The 24729-nt window shown below is 39.7% G+C and overlaps 2 protein-coding genes across 3 annotated transcripts in view; one reads left to right on the plus strand and one right to left on the minus strand.

The window, feature by feature from the left end:
- Positions 1-13950, plus strand: part of FAM83A (family with sequence similarity 83 member A) — a 40494-nt gene extending 26544 nt beyond the window's left edge. Inside the window, exon 4 of the mRNA XM_074201575.1 lies at positions 1-13950. Within this exon, the coding sequence (XP_074057676.1) occupies positions 1-562 (562 nt within the window). The 3' untranslated portion in view covers positions 563-13950.
- Positions 5943-24729, minus strand: part of CXH8orf76 (chromosome X C8orf76 homolog) — a 25096-nt gene continuing 6309 nt past the window's right edge. Inside the window, exons 4-6 of one of the 2 annotated variants that reach the window (XM_074201577.1) lie at positions 19874-20151; positions 18465-18597; positions 5943-12760 (exon numbers count right to left, since the gene is read on the minus strand). In XM_074201577.1, the coding sequence (XP_074057678.1) occupies positions 12563-12760; positions 18465-18597; positions 19874-20151 (609 nt within the window). In that variant the 3' untranslated portion in view covers positions 5943-12562. Of the gene's footprint in view, positions 12761-18464; positions 18598-19873; positions 20362-24729 lie in introns of both variants that reach the window. The other variant, XM_074201576.1, reaches the window with a different exon arrangement.

Genomic DNA, 24729 nt, shown 5'->3' on the forward strand with positions numbered 1-24729 from the left:
TTTCTCATGGCTCTGTGGCCAAGTCCACCGAAACTTCCTCTCCAAGTTCACAGGCCAGGCTGTAGAACTGTTTGAGGAGGAATTCCGCCACCTGTACTACTCCTCTACACCTGTGATGGGCCAGAGATCTCCTGGGCTGGTTAGGCCCCTCCAGCTGAAGGGAGGGTCCAAGTTCCCTCAGGACAGCTTCACTGGCGGCAGCAGCCCATCTAGTGACCACACAGCCTCAGACCCCTTCAGCAATCCATCTTCTGGTAGTAATCCTCACCACCCCTTGTCCCATGCTGTGCATTCAGGGCCAAGTAGCCCCTCTACTCCAACTGCCCCACTTACCAGAGTCCATTCCTTCAACAATGGAAGGAATTACATCCCCTGGGCACCTCTATCACCCCAGGCCAGCTACCAGATGAGGCATTATACTACCGACTACCCTGTGGGCCTCTACAGCAAGCTCAATGTCTACAATGGGCCTGGGAGGTTTCGGTTGGAGGAGATGGGTCTAGGGGCCAGGCTGGCTCCTGGGTGGAGGCCCTTTTCCAAGCTTCACCTGGTGTCTGAATAGTTCCTTGAATACTACCCAGGGTAGGGATTGAGTCTTCTGTACTTTTGATAGGACATACTTTTGGCCCTAAAATCCCAGGAACTGGACCCCGCCTAAAAGGCTAATGGCCTTCAGTGGAGAGATTAACTTAGGAAAAAAAATTCCTGAAGACATTTAATGACACTCGGACAAACTCACCTCCAATCCCTTATACTGGCTTGGCCTCTGGTCCCTGGTTTCACTTGATATCCCAACTCAGGTTTACTAAGCATATTCTAGGCTTCAGTTTGATTGAACAAACACTTATTGAACACCTTAGAACTGAACTCACCACAAAGGTTGCAAAAAACAGTGAAAAACCACCTCTGACCTCCAGGGCTTATGTTTCCTGGGAGATTTTTTTGTGATTTGTGGATGGGAGGTTCTGATAATGTTTATCCTTCATTACTGAAGACCATGACATCAGGGAGGGGATGCCATGACAAGTATGTGAATTGGATTTGAGCGAGGGGATGCCATGCTTAGTCACCAGCCTCACTTTTTCCCTCAAAAGTTGAATTTGAGTGATGGGTGGTGTACTAAGTCACCGGTCACACATTCTCCACTGGCGCCATCTGTGTCCAGTGGCCAGATACAAATGGGGATGACTGAATGTGGCCCTGGATGTGAGACAATCAGTGTTCAGTGACTTGCCCAAGATCACACAGTTAGTGTCAGGTGTCTGAGGCCAGATTTGAACTCCTATCCTCCTGACTCCAATGTCTCAATCTCATCCAATGACTCAATGTCTTGATAATGGTGATATTATTCTCCTGTCCCCAGCTGCCCTAAGATTGACCAATCCAGAGCAGTCAGAAAAAAAAATTCATCCCTGGAAATCAAAGCAGCATGCCCACCTACTGCTATCACGAAATGGGAATTCAAGAGCATGATTCTGGAGTACCCCTGAGAAACTAGGTCACAGACAAGATAATTTAGGGACCAGGTACTGGAAATTGTATTCCTAAATTATCTTCTCCAGCAATCCTTGGATAATTTCAGGTATTAACCCTGGCAAAGCAACATGTGATCTAGGTTTCCCTAGAGGTCAGGAGAGTGCAAAGTTGATTTGGCTCAAAAGATACAACAGCTTTGGAGGGATTAATTCAGGGATAGAATGGTACTGGGGATCTGAGGTATCCGGGACCCTATTATACTACTACGATTCTATATAGATAATTCTAAAATGAGAACTATGAGGTGGAGGGATAGGGGGATATCGCTACATGTGAACAGCTGTAGAAGTGAGCATATATCCACATCCTTCAGCAATGGCTGGTGAACTGACCATGTAGAAACATCACTTCTGGATGCTCAGAAGCAACTCCTTGGAAATGACTTCCTTGCTTGCCAACCCTGCTCCAAGCTCCAATTACCTCAACCCAATTTGTCTTGATCAGATTCCTCTAAGCCAGATCCCACAACTCAGAGCCTTTCACCAAAGTGAAAAGGCCTTTCATTAGAGAAACTTGGGACATGATTCTCTTGAGCCATAACTTATCAATGTTCCTGTCTCCATTTCAGTGAAGGCTGATGAATATCCTGACTCTTTTATTTTTGCCCTTTCTTCTCTTTTCTAACAATAAGTCATCCAAATGCTTCAGAAGTGGTTATTCTGTCAGTCAGGACTCCTTAACAGTTTTCCTTCATTAAGGAAGATTCAATGGCTAAGGTTATAGGTATAGCAGGAATTACTGGGGTACAAAAAACCAAAAGCATGAATATAACTTGAATATAAAAATAGATGTTCAATACAATCAACTTTACTGAGTTTAGCTCCTTTCTTACTGTTTGCCTTCTACCTCCCTTAGGCCCTAAACATTCACTTTAATTCCCCAATCTTGGTTCTAGGTTATTTTTACCTTATGAAAATCTAGTATCCATCTGCTATTGACTCAGGCTTCCGGCTTCCCCTCCAGGCACCCACAGACTATCTCAATATTACTGAACTTAGTAGGGCTAAATTCCTGAGGACTACATAAACTTAGGACCTTAACCCGGTGGTAATTATTGATGGACAGTAGAAAGTCTTATGTTACCAAGCCCACATACAGCTTCCTTATTCTTAATTTGCTTGTGTTAGGACTGTCACATATAGAGCAGACATGAGTCACATACAGAGGCTCTCTCTATTTTCCCTTGATATCCTAGAAGCTGTTTGACACTGACACAGAGAAGCTGTCACTCACTTTCACAGCTTCCTTTTGAAAAACATGTGTCAGAAAAACTGCAAGGAATAGCTGTAAATAATTCAGACATGCAAATTTAGGCATCGATATGAATTTGTCTATCTACAAGACATGCTTAAGAAGACTTTCTAAGAATGCCTTTCTCAGGTGAGAATATGCAACAGAACAATGGTAAACCATGGCCTATATCTTGAAGGGAAATGGGGAGAAAAATTCTCCATAGTCCCTTTCTTAATTAGGAGGGGAAGGAATCTATGGGCTTCTATACAGAACATAGAAGTAGTCACCAGAGTTAAAAGAGCTCATGACTTTTTTTTAGACTGCCTAATGAATGAATGCTCAAAACATTTAAGTTATTATGGGATGTTTTAACTCACACAAAGGAAGGTTTGGCTAATGGTGATACCCAGAGGCAGAAACACAGGGCCAGGTGCTACAAGGAAAGGATATAATTAGGAAAGCCTTCGGCAGCTCCAAATTGGAGTCGTGACTAACAACACCCCTAAAATATGCCAATATCCAGTACCTATAAAGTAGGGCATAGAAGGGATATCACCAAGATGTTTGGGTTTTCCAGGGAGTGGAAATAATCCCTTGGGTGCATTTAATTGGTCTTCCCTTTTTCTACTGTAATGAGAAAAGTGCTGCTGGGCACTGAATAGTATGGAGCCACTGAATGGTTCTGTTTCCAGAATGTGTTTGCATGCTTTCATTTCAATTTTAAATTATAATAAAACAGGCCAGGAAGTGAATTGCTGAGTCTGGGTCTCACTCCATAAACATTGCTTCGCCGCTTCTTGGGTTGTGTTGACATGGCAGAGGGAATGGAAAAAAAAATTAGGTTCATAAAGGTTCTTCAACATACTTATCTAGCCCTGGCATCCCTTTCCCATGCATCTGCACTATCAGAGACATGTTCATGAAAGGATCTCTTAATTTTAATTTATAATCCAGCTTCACACATACCTGACCCTCATCTTTGGTCAGTAATATCTTTCATCATTCCCTTGGCTTTAAGTGACTTGTTATTATCTGCCTCTGCCTCTGTGATTGAAGATAAACTCTAGATATTACAGAGTTTTTTGGACCTTGTTTCATTTTATCCTGCTTTGATATTGTAAATTCATGCAATATGTCTTTGTAGTATTCAAAGAGCACTGTAAAAAATCCTGTGGTCAACCAGGTAGGGGATGAGGAAGGAAAACTAGTAGATCAACATGAAAGTCATTACTACCTGGTGCCCACTGTCTTTCTCCCCCAGTTGAAACCATATTTGATAATAGACCTCTGAGTAGCCTCCAAGGAATTTAACAGACCCTAGTCCCTCATGATAAAGATGGAGGAGCAGAGTCACCAGACATTCCACTATTTTGTGAGTGGTTTTGCATAAATTCTTGGAATTTCCCAGGACTGAAATCACCTTGGGGTGTAGTGTCAGCAATCTTAACTCCACAGTTGTGTAGTAGGTTTGACTGGTCACTACTGAACAGAAAAAGGAAATTATTTTAGCAATCCTTAAAGAGGGTCAAAGAAAGTCTATGGAATTGGAAAAGTATGAAAAGTATGCACTTCAAATTTTTTAGGTTCCTGAGTCTACCTGTCACCCTTTGGCTATGAAAAAGGCTCCCTGCTAATTGCAGTTGCAATTTAAAAATGGAGTGAGCTTTTTTGAAGGAAGTGGGTTCCCCTTAATGGAAGTCTTCAAGCAAAGGCTGGATGTTCACTTGTCAAAGTTATAGAAAAGATTCTTTGAGGGTATGGATTAGGCCAGATAGCCTGTGAGAACCCTAACTCTGAAATTCTATGTCAAACATAACTATGCATAAGCCCAATTTGTGAGCTACATTATGTAGATGAATGAAAGAGGGTCGGAGTCTCAATTCAATCTTTGTGGTCTGTGACTTGGGCCTGGAAGCCTCATCTTTCCTCCCTGGATTTCCAATTGAGCTGTTCTTATTTAAGGAAAATCAGGGAATCCACTCTAATTCTTTGTGAAATTCACTAGGCTTCTGGTATAAAAAGTTTGTCCTGGTGCATTGGAGTTGGGGAGATTTAAAGGATTAAAAAAAAAAGAGGTTGGCATTTTGTGTCTGCTTAAAGCACCATATTTTTGTTCAACTAAGAAAAGGCTAGGTCTAAGGAGATGCCAGAGGACAAAAAATCAGGGATGGAGCAACAAGAGATAAATACAAAGGTAGACAAAACCTCCAACCTGGGGACAGGAAAGGGAGACTAGGACATTCCAGTGGTGCAGCTTGATGATGCAGGCTGTTCAATGACATAACTGGGTGCCAGGCATTTTATATATCTCACTCTAGGAGATCTGATTGATTTCCCATCTCTGATGTCACAGGCAGAGAGGTAGTAGGTATTGTGAAGGAACACATGCTTCCAGAGTGGGATTTTCTAGGCATAGAAGATTCCAAAAAAGGTTAGAGATGTTTCCAGTGATAGGTAGTAGGAAGGTAGTGATAGTGTCTACAGCAGCTAGAGCTTGCTACAAGGCAGGTTACACTGCTCAAAAGAAATAGTTTTACAGGAGCTACCAAACCAGAATGGCAGAGCTTCACACATCAAGGAAACTGCTTGCTGACTATACTCTGGTCAGCCTGTTCACATTCTGAACAAGCTTTCTGAAAACCCTATACTTTTTCCAATACAAATGAGGCACTAGACTAGACATATGTCTTGTATATCTACTGAAAAACCTCCTAATGAGTCTTCTGAGTTGGCAGGATGCCAACAAGAGTACATTTCTGATGGCTATTCCTCAAGAATGGGATCTATAAAAAAGTGAGTTTCAGAGGCTTTTTTCTCACCATTTTAAATGCCAATGTCTTCTTAAGAGGGCTAGAGAGTATACAAAGAATATGTTGAATGGGAAGGCAAATAGTAAAAGGGACACCTAATTGGGAGCATAACACATAGGAATAATTCACAACCTAATCCTTTTCTTCATTCAATCCCTACCTTTCCATAACTAAGGATATAAATGAAAAATATGGAGAGGGTTCAGAGGGCTTCAGGAAAAGAATGGGTACAGTTGACAGCTGCTATGCACCTCAATTATCTGAGAGTGGAATAGTGGAGAGAGTGGGGTGGGAGGGCACTATGATAGCAATATCATCAAATGCACTTACAAGGGCACCTGGACCAAACTTAAAATGCCTCTCCCTGTCAATCCTCCTATTTATAGAGGCTGCTGTAAGTATACAGTAGTCTGTTAAAGAGCAGTTAAAGAGCCCTGGCAGATCACCCCATAGGACTGTCTGGGCACTGCACTTTAAGGCTTCCACTGAAAAGAGGCAACCAAAAGAGTTAAGGTGAAGTCTCGAAACCACACCATACAAGACTCAATGAAAAGAATGGGAGATATTTAAGCAAAAACTTAGAAGCCATCTGAGCTTTCCTTTGGAAAAGAGACTAGATTTATTCTGCTCGTTCCCAGATAACAGAAGTGGGACAGTGGGTAGAAGCTGCAAGGAAACAAATTTGGGTTAAAAATTAAAGAAATCCTAACAATGGTGGCTTGTCCAAACATTAATAGGCATCTTGGGCAGACAGGATGAGACTAGAGGTCTTCAGGGAGAGAAGCTGAATAATTGCTTGTCAGAGATATTGGAGAAGTTAGTTATGCTTCGGGTGGCATTGAAGTGGCTCTCTTTTGATGCTATGAAGCAAACAGAGCTGGAGTGACTGTCTTCCTTCTAGGAAATGTTTTAGGGAGCAGTCCTGGGTAAATTGAGTAAAACTTGTCCAGAGAAAGTTTCAGTGGACCTGAGAGTCCACTCTTCCCAGTCTCTAGACCATTGGAGTGAACCCTAGTACCAAGGGAAAAAGGGTACATTCTATCAGGACTATTAGGAGCCAACATGAAATTAGGGAGAGGGATCTGCTTTGAAGGTGGTTTCTTTAACTCCTGTGTATGAACCTGGGGGTTAGAAAACCACATCATATGTAGGTTTCAGAAAAAGAGGCCCTCTTGTCTGGAGCTTCTTTCATGCCGTCGAACACCCTAAGACACAGACTTGAGAGAGAGCTTTCCAGTGGGCAAAGAGGTGGATAATTTGTTCCCTCAGGAAGCAAGTGCCATCATCTCAAGGGAGCATCTAAATGAGCCTAGGCAAGAGAAGGGAAAGGGGGACCAGCATCAAGGACCTTCTGGGAACTAAATAGAGCTGTACTAAGCTGACCTTCAATGAGGATAAGCCAACAGCAGCATCTCCAAAAGCAGCCAGTGTTGCAATGACTAAGCAACCTGACTCAGAGCAAAACTGAGGGCAGGTTTCTGGGGAAAGGGTTGCTCATTGGTGAGTATTGGTATTTTCTGTGGGCTTTCACAAGATAGGTTTCTCTATTAACCTCTAAATGTGTTACTATTTGAAGTCTTATGAACCTAGGTACTTGTAAGAAAAGTCAGCAACTCTACTTCAGAGGGAGTAACTGAGAAGTCTTCAAAGTTTACTCAGGTCTTTCAGATAGGGAAGAGAGCCTCTGACCCATGACTAAGACCTGGTTGGAAGGAAAAAAATCAGGGACTGTTTGCCTAAAGGTGAAAGTTATGAAAAAAGACCTCATGACACTAGTTTTTCACCTAAAGGACAGGACCACCACTTGTTCAATTCTGCAGAACAGGAAAATGTTTAAACTAACATATGAGCTTTAATTTAGATATAAGAATTTTCAAAAGTGAGGAATACTGAACACTAATATTTGTTATTCAAGTTTGATAATCTCCTTTTTTGGAAGTCTTTCAAAAGATAATCAGTTCTCTTCTGCTTGAGAAAGCTTAACATAGCTCTTAACACAGGAGAGGGTCTAGATGACTTAATATTTCTTTTGGTCTTATGGTCCTCTTCCTCAGGTCAAAACTTCCCTTAGGTTTATTAGGTTTATTCAGGTGCTCAGAATGAGCCCGGAAAGAAAGTATTGACTTGGGTGTTCAAATAACAGTCTGAGCCTTTTTCCTTACAAATGGTTTTAAGCTACTAGCTGAGGAAATTAGTCAGTGGTCTAGTACACTGAATTTATACTGCTTTAAAGGCAAAATAGATAAATTTAGTATGTAGCCTGAAATAAACCCCTACCACCCTACCCTCTCAAGTTCCCTCAGCAGTATATCACATTCAAAATCACTGAAGAATCATTTCATTGGAGCACTAATGTCAACCCAAGAGGGAAAAAATGTGGCTCATAGACAGTAGAGGAACATTCCCTTTTCCTCCCAACCCAAGAGACATGGGCTTACATGTCTTCAACTGGTGGTTATGAAGATTTCCATACTCCTCAGATCACAGGTGGAATCCAGAAGGGGAAGCATCCTGATCATAGTGGGTATCTAATATTTATTACTAATATCCTATTTTATTGATTGGTTCAAGGGACAGAAATATGGCTGGGTCTTACAGAGAAGATCTTGGACCATCATAAAAGTTGAACTGGAGTTTGGTTCAAGAGGAATGGGTGGGGAACTAAAGGCAAATGGTTTTTATTTCTTGGCATGCATGCCTACCAAAGTTTTCAGGTCTACAAATAAGGTTGCAAATTCAAGCTGGCCTAAATTCGGGTCCTGTTAAAAGAAAACCTCCACTTGAACATGTCTTCTCTTTTTTCTCTTATTATTACTCTTCTTTCCTGGACTCATATTTCATTATCATCCTTGACTCTTATCTGATGCATCACAAAGATTACCAGATTTTAGAGAATTTAGTTTGAATCCTAGCTTAGCCTCTTATTACCTGTGTGACCTCAGCCAAGTCACTTCCTGCTCTTGGCTGGTTTCCTCATCTGGAATATGAGGGGGATAGTTAGATAAGATGCCTTCTTTAAGGTCCCTTACAACTCTAAATCTATAATCCTATGGTCTTATTCCCCTACCCCATGTCCAATCAATTATCAAGTCTTGACCGCTCTACCTCTTATATCGACCCTCTTCTTTCCATCCTACCATTATCCTAGACAATTCATTTGTTTCTTTTAGATACTTCAATATCCTCTGAACTGGTCTCTTTGTGGCCTTTTCCATGGCAAATTGTATTTAATACATCTGTAGAACTATTGTGGATACAAACTTCATCTGTAATCCTTGTTTGTGTTCCTCCAGAATTCCTCCCTTAAGGCTCAAATCAGTATACTGGAGGTCTGGGCCCTGAATCAATTGTAGGTAACAGTGGTAAAGTTAAAATTGCTGCTTAATGACAAATTTAATAGTCTTGTCTCAATCCTCGTTCTTCTAAACATTTCTACAGCCTCTGACACTGCTTGGCTTTTCTCCTATCTGTTTGATTGTTTCTTATCAGTCTCTTTTACTAGATCTTCATCCAGGTCATGCCCACATGCACTAATGCTCTGTCCTTGGCTCTTTACTCCCTCTATACTATTTTGGCTTGGTGATTTTGTCATTTCCTGGGGACTCAATCAACTCTAAGGACATAATTCTCACATCTTTTTCTCTGGTCCTGATCTCCAATCTCTTACCTCCAGTTGACAACTGGACATCTTGAAATGGGTGTCTCACAGATATCCTAAATTCAGTATGTTTAAAGTTGAACTATCTTCCCCAAACACTCTTCACAACTTCCCTACTGTTGTTGAAGGCCTCACCCATTCATCCTCTCAGTCATCAACCTGGGTGTCAACACTTCACTCACTTTCCTCATCCAATCATTGCCCAGACCTGTCAATTTTACCTTAGTAATTTCTCCTATATATGTTCCCTTCTCTCCTCTGAGTGTCACAGGCCCTTATCATTTCATGCCTGGACTATAGCAATGGCTTGGTCTTCCTGCCTCATCCTTCCCCATTCCAGTCCATTTGGTTGTCAAAATGATCTTCCTAAAGCATAGGTCTACATCTCTATCCAAATAATTTCCAATGGCTTCCTATTGCCTTCAAGATCAAACATAAAGTCATGTGTTTGGTTTTGGAAGCTCTTCAAAATCTGATGTTCTACCTTTTGAGTCTTACACCTTACTCCACTAACTCTCACCTCTTTACTCCATCCCAATTCTGTCTTCACAGGTTGCCCTCCAGTCCTAGAATGTTTCTTCTTCCTCATCTTTTTTTTTTTCCAAATCTCAACTAACATCCCACCTTCTTTGAGAATTCCTTTCCAGTTCCCCTTTTATCTGTCTTCCTTTGAGCTTTTCTCCAGTTAATCTGTACATAGCTGTCTCCCCTATTTTTGCCTTTCTTTGCATCCCCTAATGCTCAATACAGAGGCTGGCACTTAGAAAATGCTTAATAAATGCTTGCTCACTTAATTTTTAATCTTTTTTTTTTGTTGGTTTACAATAATTGGTTCAAATTCTTTGGTTTGACATGATTCCAAAATCTCCACAAGGAAGACTTCAGCTACCTTTCTAGTCTTATTTCATGCCCCTTCTTCCTAGTCAAACAAGGCTATCTGATGTTCCTAGAATACTAGTCTACTTCACAATACTCTCACTTAGAATAGCCCATTTTTCTGCTGAAATTCCACTGATCCTTCCAAGACTAAATTTAAGCATCACTTTCATTAGGAATCCATCCCTCTATAATTATGTCAGAGTGCTTTGAGAAATAATGGTAATCAATAGGTACTAGAATGGGTTCACTATATATAAAACATACTTAGATCGAGCTTATCAGATTTTCTTGGCAAAGGAAATGCCAAAGACAATACACTTGCATAAGACAACTTCTCATACTATACTGAAAATATGGAGATTTGATGATATAATTAAGATGAATTCAGAAGAAATTGAACAAACACTGATAAAGGGATTGACAGTTACTTAGAGAGTGGCCTTAGGCAGAAGTCCTCAAGATTGGTGTCTAGTCCTAATCTATTCACCATTTTTATTGACTTGAATGAACGTAGAATTTTTCTGAAGCACAACAGCCTTGGTAGCATCTGGTTGGGGGAACCACATAATTTGTTTCTCTTCCCCCAACACCCATGTCATCTCTGGAATTTTCTCATTGCCTTGCAAGAACAGTTCTTAAAATTCAACTCTTTATCCTCAATCAAGTTCCACCAACATCCACTAGTCCATTGTGGCATGATTCTACCCTCATGTGCTTTCCTTCTATATTCCTCACCCTCTAGGCAGCAGCACATCTACTCTTTTCTATTATCTGACCTCTGGATAAGCTGTCATAAAATACAGAGGCTTATGCACATTCATTTGGCTAGTTCCCCAGTGATAATGTCAAGTGGTAACAGATGAAAGTATCCAAATGAATATCATAACACCATAAGATTCCACCCATTAGGAGTGAAGCATAATACTTAATCACAAAGGCTGTTCCTGTAACTTTTTCAAATTCACTATCACAAATAAAATCACTAAAGACATTGGAATGTGGTTCAGACTTTCAAGTAGAGGTATGAAAAATATTATTAAAAACAAAAATGGCATCAAATATGCTAGAAATAGAAGCTTGTTCTTTGGCTCCAGATGCTATATACAGCTAGAAGAGGCAACCTTACTTGAGGATCTATGGGAGAGTAGGGTGGGTTCTAATCATGGTTCTTCTAGCCCCAGAATTTCCCAGAAATAAATTTCTTGCAGCTACCTCCCATCTCCATAAATCTTCCTCCTTCCCCTTCATCCTAACCCTACCCACTCATCCTTTAGAACAAAGAGAATAGGGCTTCTAAACCTTTTATTTCATAGACCTTTTGGCTGGCTGGAGAAGTCTATGGAATGTTTTCCAAATGCATAAAATAAAATACATGATTGCAAAGAAAAACAATTATATTGAAATAGTTATCAAAATGTTTTTAAAATTCCCATACTCCAGAGGGCAGGAAGTCCTACCTTAAAAGGATCAAATCAGATTTTCTGGACCAACTTTAAGGGCAGGCCTAAAAGAATTTTAGATAACTTCCCCATATCCTGCAAATATTTATTAACTAGACTGAAATTTAGTAAGACAAACCAATTATTAGATGTATAGCTTAAACTGTAAAAAAAAAATCCAAACTTCATTCACATTAGACATTCCCTATTCTTATGGGGGGGGGGGGGGTCTGAAAGTTGAGCAAAAATGTCTAAAACAAGGAGCAAAGGATGAAGACAAACTTGGATTTCCTTCCTGCCCTGTTAATCTTCAATTGCCTAGAAATAGGAGCAATGCAAAAAGGTATTTTATCTGCTTTTTATGATTTATAGGATTTTTTTTTGGTCTAACACAATTCTGCCATAAAAAGTGCTCTGGTCCTGTGTGTGTGACTGAAAGGCTCATAAAGATAATCTTCTTAGAAAGGTTTTCAATGTCGTGTTTCCTTTTCTCCCACTCAAATGTTTCCTGGTTTGTAACTTGAGGATCTTAAGCAATGCAGACCACCAAACTTCTGACGAGACACAAGAACAGTTTTGAAAGAGCATGCTGTCCAGAGGTCTCTACTGAGTACAGTAATGAAGATTAAAGATGGTTCACAAAAACAAGTGGGGACATTTGTGGTAGAAAATTAAGACTGTCATGAGCCTTCAAGACTTGGGCAGTATTCAGCAATGTCAGTTAACTCACTGGTGCTAAATAACATGAATTTTCTCAGGGTTTTCAAAAAAGGGTTTACAGTTCAATCCTTAATAGAAGTGAATATACTGAAAGTTCTAAAAGAAACAAAAAAAGGACATGAAACACAATGGAAATAATCTTGGGGATGGGAAGTGGGAAGAGCTATTTAACAAAAAAAGAATAAAAAAGCCCAATTTGATGTTTCATTTTGTGCCACAGCCATAAATGAAATAAAACAAGATAATCCAGAACAAGATTGTTTGGTGTGTTTTGTTTTAATGGGCTGCTAAGATGAGATGCGTATCTCTGTGTGAAACAAATTTTCAAAGGGACATAAATGGTCTTTGATCTTTCTGAACCATTTGTCTTCAAATTCTTTGGAAGATGCAATTACCAGGGCAGTCAAGGCTTCAGAGCCTACACATTTCACCTCTGCATGAACTTCGTCTTTTATTTTTTCTGGAATGAGATCTTCTCTCATGACCTGCAGCAGGAAAAAAAAAAAAAACCCACACACTTCCAATAAAATAGGCAGCAGACAGACAAAAGAGAGAAAAGAATATGAACTACTGCTTTTAAATACTTCCAAATGAGAGCAGTAATGGAGACATTTCCAACCTGGAGAGGAGATGCTCATCCTCTTGTGCTGATGGAACGTTCTTTTTTAGCTCCACAGTGTTGTTGTTGTTTACATCTCAATCTCACCTCCCATTAAAGTCCCATAAAAATGGATGGAACCAATGGTCGGATTCAGTTCTCACAGAATAATGGTCTAACCTTTTTGTATCAAGCACATTCTGCTAGTGGAGGTACAACTCAAGGTCCTCCTCACTCCTTGTCAAACCATGAGAGGCCTAGTCAAGAAGCATTTCCTTGCCTTTTGGGATTAAAATTTATTCTAAGCATTGTTCTGTTAGAAGTGCAAAACATGCAATCGCTATGGAGACAGAAGGCTCTCTAAGTAACTGCTGAGACCAGTCAAAGTGAGAAATGAGGGGCATTAGGGAATAATGTATATAATGAAGGAAAACAAACTGAACAACTGCTATGTAGAGCATAAAAAGGACACTCTACTGCTCCCTACTGGAGAGGAGTAGGTCTATGAAAATTATATTTGGTCATATCTTCAAAACTCTGGGTTGAATTTGGGACCATCTGAATAGGAATTTGGACCACCTTTTCTGTGAAGCTTTTCCAAAGGTAGTTGATAGGGAAAAAAAATAGCTTTAAAGTGGCTATCAATTCATAGCTGATGACCAATATTTGTGATTAAATTGGCTACAATGTGCAAAGAGAAATCTTAAACTATTTCATATTCTAGGGATTAAATCAAGCCAAGCAACATCAAGTAAAATGAAAACTAAAACAAAAACCTTAATATATTCAATAAGTAGTTGTAAAACAAATGAAAATTCTACAATAACAGTTGCACAAGCAACTCCTTAAGAAAAATGCTTCAAATGGCCTTAAACTGTTATTTGAAGCAAAAGCAAGTAAATTACAAATTGATCAGGTGACTGTTTTATGAGTGTCTAAATCTAGTGTTAAATGATAATTTTTCCCCCCTTCTAAAGAATGGGAGATGAAGCATCACTTCTTAAGGGATCTTTAAAAGAACTACAAAAAGCATTTAAGGTTTCTGACTTCGAAATTTAGAATCTAGTTTGGAAAAAAGAGAAGCCAGCTCTTTTAACCTTCCAGCTAGCTGATCCCTTACATATACTTTTTTTTTTTTTTAAGGTTTTTGGGAAGGCAAATGGGGTTAAGTGGCTTGCCCAAGGCCACACAGCTAGGTAATTAAGTGTCTGGGACCAGATTTGAACCCAGGTACTCCTGACTCCAAGGCTGGTGCTTTATCCACTGCACCACCTAGCTGCCCCCCTTACATATACTTCCAAATAAACCCTTCCCATCCACTGCCACTGCCCCAAACACACCCCAACCTCCATAAATCCCTAAAGATTCCCATGACCTTACAGTTTCAAGACATGCTCACATCCCTAAGCCTTCCCCTCTCTACATCTCCCTCCCCAACAGACATACCATGGGAGAGGCATTGTCAGGTTTCTGACAACTAAGGAAGGAGATTCATACATGGAGCAAGAAGTTGGATGAGCCTGAGGCCCCTGACTTCTTTAAATTGGAAAATTTAAAATCTTTAAAACAAAAATGAGTGGTGTGAACATTTAGTGCTAGAAACTCCAGAAGAAGCAGGAATGACTGTGGGCTAGCACTGTCAAGGAAAGTTTGATGAACTCTGAAGGCCAAGTAGTCTTCAGAAAGGTCGAGAGGAAGCAGGAAAGCTTTCAGCTGAGTTAAGGGACTGGTACCAGCCAAGGACCACAGAGAAGACAAAAGGCACACCTGGAAACTCTGAGTAGGAAAGAGTAGAATTTAATAGGCCTTGGGGGGTAGGGGAAGTTTGTTCCTGTAGGTTATGAGAAGTTAATATTTTAAGTTTTTCTGAGGGAAAGTAACTTGACTAAAGGGGTATTTTAAATCATTTTTAAGATATTCATTTGGAACAGTTTTCTGAAAGATTGCCTGAATGCAGAGAGACTGCATATTATATTTAAGTATATATATGTAAATATAAATACATATATATATATACACACACATAATAAAGGATTATTATAATAATCTAAGGGATATGAGAATCCAGATTAGGGAAGAGTAACCATGAAAATGGAAAAAGTGTGAGGAAGACAACATTGAAAAGCACTCATAATACTCTTTCATAAGAAGGAAAGCTCTGGGGTGGCTAGGTGGTGCAGTGGATAAAGCACCAGCCTTGGAGTCAGGAGTACCTGGGTTCAAATCCAGTGTCAGACACTTAATAATTACCTAGCAGTGGGACCTTGGGCAAGCCACTTAACCCCATTTGCCTTGCAAAAATCTAAAAAAACAACACCCCCCCCCCCCCAAGAAGGAAAGCTCTAAAATGACTGCCCAGATACAGAGGAATTCAAGAGGGCTCTGTAGGGCGAAGCTTACATGGCAGGAGGTACAAAACCAAAGGACACAAAGGAAACCAAGAAGAAAATTCTGTTGTCCTTCCATTCATTCAATAATGTGCATGATACTGTCAGGGATTAAAAAAAAAAAAAAGGTTAGCACCCATTCCAGGGACACCAGTTTTATAATTTTTTACATGTTAGGTAATGGTGAGACATCTAAAAGAGGATGTCAACAGACATCTGAGGAATGACAGCTGAAGATGTTCCAGCCTGAGCTTTTGAAGTAATATGTAAAAGGAAGAACTTTGGGGACAGGAATCTTCTGAGACTATAGGGAAGAAGAGGGAGTCTAGGAATATGTCTTTTTGTGATAAAAATGCCAATAAAATAACTGAATTCTAGACAGTGCTTTGATGTTTGGAAGATGACTTACTTATTACATGAGTCGCACAACAGTCTTTTACTTATCACTGGGGCTCCAAGAGATGATGACAGAACTAGTAAGCATGTGAAGGCAGGATTTGAACCCAGGTCAAGCTAACTCCAAGTCTACCACTCTATCCATTATGCCATACTTCCTTTTCCTATTTGTAATCAAGACTCAATTAACCATGCTAATAGAAACTGAAATAGCAAAAATAAAAGCTACCAAATAAAAGCTACTATTTTACTCCTTAAAAGATAACTCTGGAGAACAGCCATGTCTTTACAGGGATATAGTCATTCAGAGAAAAGGGAGTTCCAGGAACCCAGGCAAATACAGGAAGAGAGAAACTTGGTTCAATCAGAACATGTCATGCCAAATTATCCTTTTTTCAAAGCATCAAGAGACTGGTGGATGAGGGAAATGCTGCAGTCTATTATATGGATTCAAAGTGCATGACAAAGTTTCTCAAGATATCTTTGTACAGGGGCAGCTAGGTGTCACAGTGGATAAAGCACTGGCCCTGGAATCAGGAGTGCCTGAGTTCAAATCCAGCCTCAGACACTTAATAATTACTAGCTGTATGGCCTTGGGCAAGCCACTTAACCCCATTTGCCTTACAAAACCCTTTTTAAAAAAAGGAAAAAATATATATCTTTGTATACAGATGGAAAGATGTGGAAAAGATATCGTTCATTAAATTGAATTTTTAACTGGTAGCACAATCGTATTCAAAAATTATCGATTAAAGAACTAAGATCAATTAGGAGAGAGGTGCTGTAATGTTTCAATTTTTTTTTAACATTTAGAATCTAAATTTTACATAAAGACATTGATGGAAGCATTATCAAATGGCCAGGTAACAAAAAAGCTGAAGACAGCTAGTTAATACAGTGAATTCAAGAATCTCAAAAGATTTTTTTTTTTAAAAATTGGAATGATAGACCAAATCTAAGAATAAATGATTTAATCTCATTTTTTTAAAGTCTAAGTATAGGGATAATAGTCATCTGAACAAGAAATTTTAGCTGATTACAAGCTCAATACAAACTATCACGTGGTCCCATAAAAAGCTGTGATCATAAATTGAATTAATAGAAATATACAAAAGGAAGGTGATATTAATCAGGAAAAACAATGCAACTCTCCCAAAACTTGTCATTCCTCTTCATATCTCCCAGCTGTGAGAACTTTTCCTCATATTTCACTGAAAAGATTGAGATCATTTGCTGAGAGATTCCTTTTGTCCCCTCCTCTTCGTCTCATATCCCTTACATGCATTATACCACCATCTCCTCCACTCCAATTTCAAATGAAGAGATAGTTCTTCCGACAAAGAAAAACCCTTTTCGCCTGAACAAGTGATCCCCTCCATCCAGAAACTGCCCCCTGGGTCATCTTCTTCCCTTACTTCAATCTCTCCCTGTCTAGCATCTGCTTTCCACCTGCCTACAAACATGCCCATGTCTCTCTCCCCTATCCTCAGAAAACCCTCTTTTGAACAACTCACCCCAGATAGCCATCACCACATTTCCCCTTCCTTTCCTTATTTTCTTAACTCACCACAGTCTAACACCATCATGTAAACAAAACTGCTAAAATCACCAATGATTTCTTAACTGCTAAAGCTTTTTTTCAATCCTCACCTCTCTGCAGCCTCTGACACTGTTGATCATCCTTTTTGCTATGATTTGCCCTTCTCTATAGATTTTCATGACACTGCTCTCTCCTACCTGTCTGATCACTCTCTTTTTAAATCTCCTTTGCTGGATCTTCAACATGTTGCTTCAGTCCTGCCCTACTGAAAGTCTGCTGATTCTCTGTCTCAAGTCTCTCCCCACTCCAGTCCATCTTCCACTTAGCCAGCTGTCAAATTTATCTTCCTAAAGCTCAGGTCTGGTCATGCCATCTCTCTGTTGAATAAAGTCCAGGAGCTCCCTATCTCCTCCAGGATTAACTATAAAAATCCTCCTTTACAACCTGACCCTGACCCAGCTTTCTAGTTGTCCTGCATTCTTTGTGACCTTGTGATCCTAGCTACTCCAAAGATGTTATCTTGAGACTCCACTTTTGCCAGCTTTCCTCCACACCCTCGATGCTCTCCCTTCTTCACCTCTGATCCCCCTTAATGTCAGTGCCTTCCCCCACAGGTGATTTACAATTGATCCTGCCTCTCCCATTAGTCTGTGATCCTTCCTGCAGTACAGTCCAGGCACATAGCAGAGGTTTAACAGAGGCTGACTTGCTGACTGACCAAAAGCACCATGGCTCTTTAACCTGGAATAGAGAATACTCAGGATATGACTGAAGCTTTCCTTCATTTGATGGAGGGGATGCAGACCTGCACACTCTTCAAACCTGTTTAGCAGACGTGGAAGCATTTGGAGGAGACTTGAGCTCCCAGAAGCAACTTCATATTTCAGTGCCAGTAAGAAGGACAGAGCATTTGTCTCATAAGGAAAAAGCAATGTTGCTCCCAGTGGACAACGCAGTGCCAGAGAGGAAGGGCAGTAATAACAGGAGGCAGAGCTCCCTTCACTCTAAGAAAGATGTTTTCCACAAGGTCTGCCCAGATGCCCTCCCAGTTCCTGCAGTGAGCTGGCAGTTTACAAAGCCCCCAAACTGTACATCAATCAATGCCCAGGCTTTTTCTGGAGCTACTGCAGGATGGTTGGGATTAGAGTCGTAGAGAGAAACTGACAACAAAAGGCTCCTCCCTGGCGTGGAAATGAGGGTGAGCCCATGTGCGCTGTCCCTCCCAATAGGAGGCAGAGCAGCTGCCCCCATCTCAGGGGAACACTCACCTTGGAAATCAGCAATAATGTATCTTCTTCAAAACCAAATCCTTTCAATTTAGCTTCAATTTCTTCCTGAGCCTTGAAGTTCTTCTCCAAAGCAAAAGATGTTTGCTGAGACTGAGTGAGCTGAAGCAAAAGCCTGAAAACCATAATGGGAGGACAGTCAGGTTACAGGTTATCTGAGTGAAGCATCACAAAGGGCTCAAATATAGTCACTTAGGAAATACTGTTAGTTATGATTACTTAGGAATCATTACCATGAGGTCAGAGCTGAGGGATTTCCTAGCACTGCATTTTTTATTTTGTTGACTCACTGCCCATAAAATGAACACAGTACCATTTATCAGTAATATTATTTAAGGGGAAAAAATACCCTTACTGTTCACCACTATTTGGAAATAACATGAATTAATACCTATGAATTTAAGTAGCATCTTTAGGAGATAGGAAAGAGTCAAATCCTAAGAAATTTTGAATGTTTTCAGCCTGCTCCTGTGGAAGTAATATAGAATTTGCTAAGCAGATATATAGTTATAAAGTTCTTCAGACTGGTTTTTTATTAAAGTATTTAAAAGTATTCTTTTGGGTTTAAAATAGGTTGGGGGGGGCACAGGGCACAGCTAGGTGGCGCAGTGGATAGAGCACCAGCCGTGGAGTCAGGAGCACCTGGGTTTAGATGCAGCCTCAGATACTTAATTACCTAGCTGTGTGACCTTGGGCAAGCCACTTAACCCCATTGCCTTGAAAAAAAAAAAAGAAAAGAAAATCTAAAAAACAACAACCAAGAAAAAAATAGGTTCTTGGATAAAAATATACAACAAGGCAGTTCTATTTTTTGCTCATAAAATGTACAAGTACCTAATTTCCTTTTTTTCTTCTGAATTTGTATGGTTAAAGAAACCAGAGGGGCTTGAATTTCCAATGAGTGGAGATCTGAACTCCTCTGTAGAATGAGTTAAAGGAGATCTATTCCCATTCTTCAGTATACAAATGACAAAAGAATTGAGCATGTAATTTTCTTAAAGAGTACACACTAAAAAGAATTTGTCACCTTAAAAACAATCCATCAGATTTTTCTGAATCACTCTCAGTTGTATAATGGAATAAATATGACATTCAATTTTCTTTTCTCAATTCTCAGATTTATTTCAGAGAGCAAGACAAGCTATATTCTATAGGAAGCATATAGCCTTTCATTCTTAGCTATCAAAACAACAAAATAACTGGTGAGCTGTATAACAGAGAGGCATCTTACTGTCCCCCTTTCTCTCAAAACAAAACTGAAAATCCTTTTGAAACCCTGTACTGATTAGAGCTAAAGCAAAAGCCAGAAAATTACAATGTATTGATCGACAGAACAGAAAAGTCCTTCTCTGACAGTGTTTTCCTGCCTTTTCCATTTATTCTTAGCTTACCTGGCTCTGACAAAGGAGGCACAAGCCTTCATTTGAGTTCCTGCCCATAATGCAGGTGCCCAGGACTGAAATGCCAGCTTCAAGGGGGCCTCTGGTTCCACAGGCTGAACATCACTGATGGAGTTTTCACTTTTCTGGATATAGCTGCTACTACTTGTTCCCATAGAAAATCCAGAGTCTCCATTTAAGGTTTTGGAAAATTGTAGAGAAGGATCTTTTTTTGCTGATGGGAGGGGGGCTTTGAATTCCTGGTCATCTGAAGTAAAGCTCTTTTCTTTCTGTGATGAAATAAATGAAGATGAGAGAGCTATTCCAAGATTCAGGTAAGCTTCTGCAAGCTTGGTCCAATGCCAAGGATTAAAATGATGCAAAGAAATCAGTTTTTGTAGGCACAATATTGTTTTCTCTAAGTTTTTCAGACTTGAATAAATAGTGAGCTGGAGGTAGAGTACAGTAGTTAAATGGTCACTGTTAGTGGCTCCATTCCCCTGAAAAACAAAATATTAAAATACTGAATTGAAGGCTTGCAGCTTTAATAGAGGCACATTTTTCCTTGTAATACAAATTCAAAAATGAGCTGTATTTTTCAAAATTTATGGAAAATTGTTACACATATTTTGACATCCTATAGTATTTTCAAAAATCTACAAGTTTAGACAAATATGTGCTAGTCAATCAAATATTCAACTGCTTCCCACATGTCCTAATGTCAAGAGGAGCCAAGAAATGATGAGCATTGGTAACTTGAATAAATTTTTTTTAATAGAAAATTTATCTTATTTTTCCAATTACATGCTATGGTAGTTTTTCAATATTCATCCATTTGCAAATTTATTAGTTATTATTTGTTTTTCTACCACTCCCCCCTCCCTTCCCCCTCCCCATGGTGGAGAATAGCCTGGTAAAAGTTGTACATGTACATTTGTGCTTGACATATTTACATACTAGTAATTTTCTATAAGAGGAATTAGAACTAAGGGGAAAGAAAGAAAGAAAAAAAACCACTGAGATAGAAAGAAAAACCTAAGAGAAATTTTTAAAAAGTGAATATAGGATGCATTCAGATTCCGTGGTTTTTCCCTCTGGCTGTGAATGGCATTGTCCTTAGAGGTCTCTCAGAATTGTCCTTGATCTCTGAATTGCTGAGAGGAATTGTGTCCATCATAGTTGATCATTCTCTTGGTTCTGCTCACTTCAATTAGTATCAGTTTATGTAATTCTTTCCATGCTTCTCTAAAGTTTGACCACTCGTGATTTCTTAAGAGAATAATAGTACTCCATCACAAATTCATGTACCATAACTTGTTTAGCCATTCTCCAATTGATGGGCATCCCCCATTTCCAATTCTGTGCCACTACAAAGAGAGCTGTTATAAATATTTTGAGACTTTCTGTTTTTTCTTAAGATTTCTTTTTGATAAAGGTCTAGTACTGCTGGGTCAAAGGGTATGTGATCCATTTACTGCTGTTTGGAATTAGTTCCAGATTACTCTCCAGAATGGCTGGATCAGGTCACAACTTCCGTAACAGTGCAATAATGTCCCAATTTTCACATCTCCAACATTGGCTAAAATGACTAAAAAGGAAAATGATCAATCTGAAAGGTTTGAGGTAGTACCTCATAGTTGTTTTGTTTCTCTAAAGCTCGAAGAAATTTAGTACTAGAAACTGATTACAATTGTAGCTGACATTTTCAAATTCTTCCATAATTCTTATTGATCAAAGTCTGATTTCTTTTAGGCTTGATCTAATTTAAGGCCCGGGACACTGGTTACTCTGCATGGCCGTTTTAAAACATAGTTAATTCCTTGATGATTTGTGTATATTTTAGTTCAAATTCTACTTGGCTTACACTTCTTAAGCAGGATAGCCCTGAAGCTCTCAGTGCTTCTCGTGCTTCCCAAAGCATGATAATTGAATCCAAATGCCTTCCTCAGGAACTGTTATTGAGGTCAATTATTCTTGGCCAGAGATAGGCCAATATTCTTGGCCTCCTCCAAAACAAAACACTCTCCCAAGTTAACTAAAAGTCTTAACAAATTGGGACCACTGTTTCATACCAGAGCAAGTCCCATCTCTGCCTATGGGAGGAAAATATAAACCTGCTTCCTCTCAATTAAAGAAAAATAAAGTACATAGGCAAAGATACCTGACTGCAAGTAACTTTAGGCTTTAAAGGTCCCCAAGTCATACTTTCACTCCTAAAAAAAAAAATCTGTGGTCCAGGAAAGTGGTATATGTAAGTAAAAGATTGAAGGGGTCTAAACTAGCTCCCTTTGCGAAAGCATCTGTCATCCACTATCTTAAATCAAATCCTCTTCATATACAGCACGTATACAGGGAAGGAAGGCACTGACATCCTGTACCCAGACACCAACACAAGGAGTCAGACACTCAATATACCAGAAACCGAGCTCCACCTGGTTCTGAGCCTCAAGGAGCTTGCTTTTGAAATGGAAGACTATATATAAATAACAGTGCCCATACAAGATATACACAAATCAACAGGAGATCATCCCTGAAGCTGGGAGCAGCTCAGGGGTTTGAACTTAGAACTGCAGTCCCAAAGCAGAGGGGAGAAGGTAGAACATTTGAGGGATGGCAGTTTGCCAGTACAAAGACATGGAGTTGGCAATGGAGTATTGTGTGCAAGAAACAGCAATAGAATAAGTCAGTGCAGACATATCAGTCCAGAGTGAAGTAAAGTTTAAGATTGGAAAGGTACAAAAGGACCAGAGCATGAAGGGCTTTAAGTGTCGGAGAAGCTTGTATTGAGTGGAGGTCAAAGGGAAACTGGAGATGACAAGGTCAAAGACAGCCTTGAAAAGCTGAGAGGAACTAGGTCTGGAGTGGAGAAGACAATGGGATCGGTGAGACCAATTATAAGGTTGTTGCAATAGACCAAGGAACAGCCATGAGAGTTTCAAAGAGGATGGGGGATAAGTGATGGAGAAGAGGATATTATATAAAACTGTTGTGAGTCAGGAGTACCTGGGTCCAAATCCGGTCTCAGACACTTAATAATTACCTAGCTGTGTGGCCTTGGGCAAGCCACTTAACCCCATTGCCTTGCAAAAACCTAAAAAACAAAAAACAAACCCTGTTGTGAAGGTCAAAATGACAAAAAGACAGATATGGGTGAGTACAGTTAAGGAAACAAGGATAACAAGGGGTGAGCCTGGATGACTTTGGGGAGGGGGATGCTTGCAATGATGATAGGGGATAGAGATGATAGAGAGAATGGGTATATACGTTTCAATAACACTTCTGTGTGCATCATGTCATTTGCTTTCTGTGTGCAAAATAATGACTAGTTCTTCTAGGTAAACTATCTGCTGAAAAGTTATATATTCTACTAGATGATATGGGCATACTTCACAGCTCTAAGCATTCTTATAAATTCTTGCAAAAATATTTGTATTTATAGGAAAATATAACATTTTCCAATAGTAACTTACTTATACCACCTCATTAATTAAAATTTTGAAAAGTCCACTTGCACTAAGCACTGTAGGAAAACATATGTTGTAAAGCAGAAAGTTTATTGTAAATTTTACCTAGAAATAAAAGTTTTGGAAAAAGAAAATAAACAGGAGAGAGAATGTCAAAATTTTACAAGCAGATAGCCTTTATTGAGACAAGCACTGAACTGCTTTTACAGAATGTTAAAAAGTTCAGGAATTAAGGAGTGGCTTGCAGCCATTACAAAAAATAATTGAACAAGAAACAGCAAGTGGGAACAGTAATTAGGAAAGATAAAAGTGAAAGAGTACCAGAAAAGGACCTGGTTGGAAGGAGTCCTGTAAAGGACTCCTGAGGCCCTGCAATTGGACTGAGGACACTTTAATGAGGATCCATTAGAGGAATCAAGTCTAGTGGCAGCAGTCAAGGTAATTCCAGCTCCAATAGCTGCAGTTAAAAAGCTAGTAGTTGGATCTTGGGATCAAGCTGGTGGTCTGCTGCCTGTCCCAGCCTCCACCCCCCCCCCCTTGGCATGCTCTGAGCTGAGGGATCCTTGGGGTGTGTCCAAAATTAAGAGTGTTCAAAGCAAGTCTGAGTCTCCTGGAATAATGGAATATGACCCTTGTTTTATTTCAGAACTGGGGTTTTGATTCAGAGGGAGAGCCATGGGTCTTTGCTGTGCCACTTAAGGTGAAATTCTTGGACTGGTGCAAGACAGACTAGAGCAGAAGCATTTGCCAAGAATGTTTTTCTTAAGAATGAAAGTCAGAGGTTTGAAAATGACCAGACACCACTGTAGTTTCAACCATAACTGATGGTGACTAGTGATTTGGCAGTGATATTCCCATGACCCTCCAAGTAGCTTCTGGGAAACCAAGTCTTTGGGCTCTGGAGAGAGAGCTGACTAGCACAGACTGTTGAGTGACAGGCTAGCTTTGCCTGACTGTCATGGTCTAGTGGTCAAATATTACCATATTGATGATTTAGTCCATTGTGTAACAAGTTATTCATGACCATAAAAATACTGCATTGATGATGAGACCATTAAGAGACTGTTAAGCTTAACCCTACTATCAAAGGATTCTTAACCACAGAAATCGCCTTACTAATGATTTAGACTATTAAGAGATGGGTTAACTTTACTGCAATGTTGCAAACTTGTCACCAAAAATACCAACTGTCGCTCTGCCCAGCATTCCTGCAAAGCTGTAATGCCTCAATTAAATATGGGAGGGACCCCATCTAAATGACCAAGGCCTCCCACTGTATCCAGATTATCACTAGCAATCCAGTTTCCTATATTAAACAGGCCACACATATGGTCTACTTGGTAGGTATGTTTGCCTCTAAGGAGGGAAGTAGTTCTGAAAATATAAGGTTTTTTCAGAGGAATT

Source organism: Macrotis lagotis, chromosome X (genome assembly GCF_037893015.1).
Source record: "Macrotis lagotis isolate mMagLag1 chromosome X, bilby.v1.9.chrom.fasta, whole genome shotgun sequence".
Taxonomy (NCBI): domain Eukaryota; kingdom Metazoa; phylum Chordata; class Mammalia; order Peramelemorphia; family Peramelidae; genus Macrotis; species Macrotis lagotis.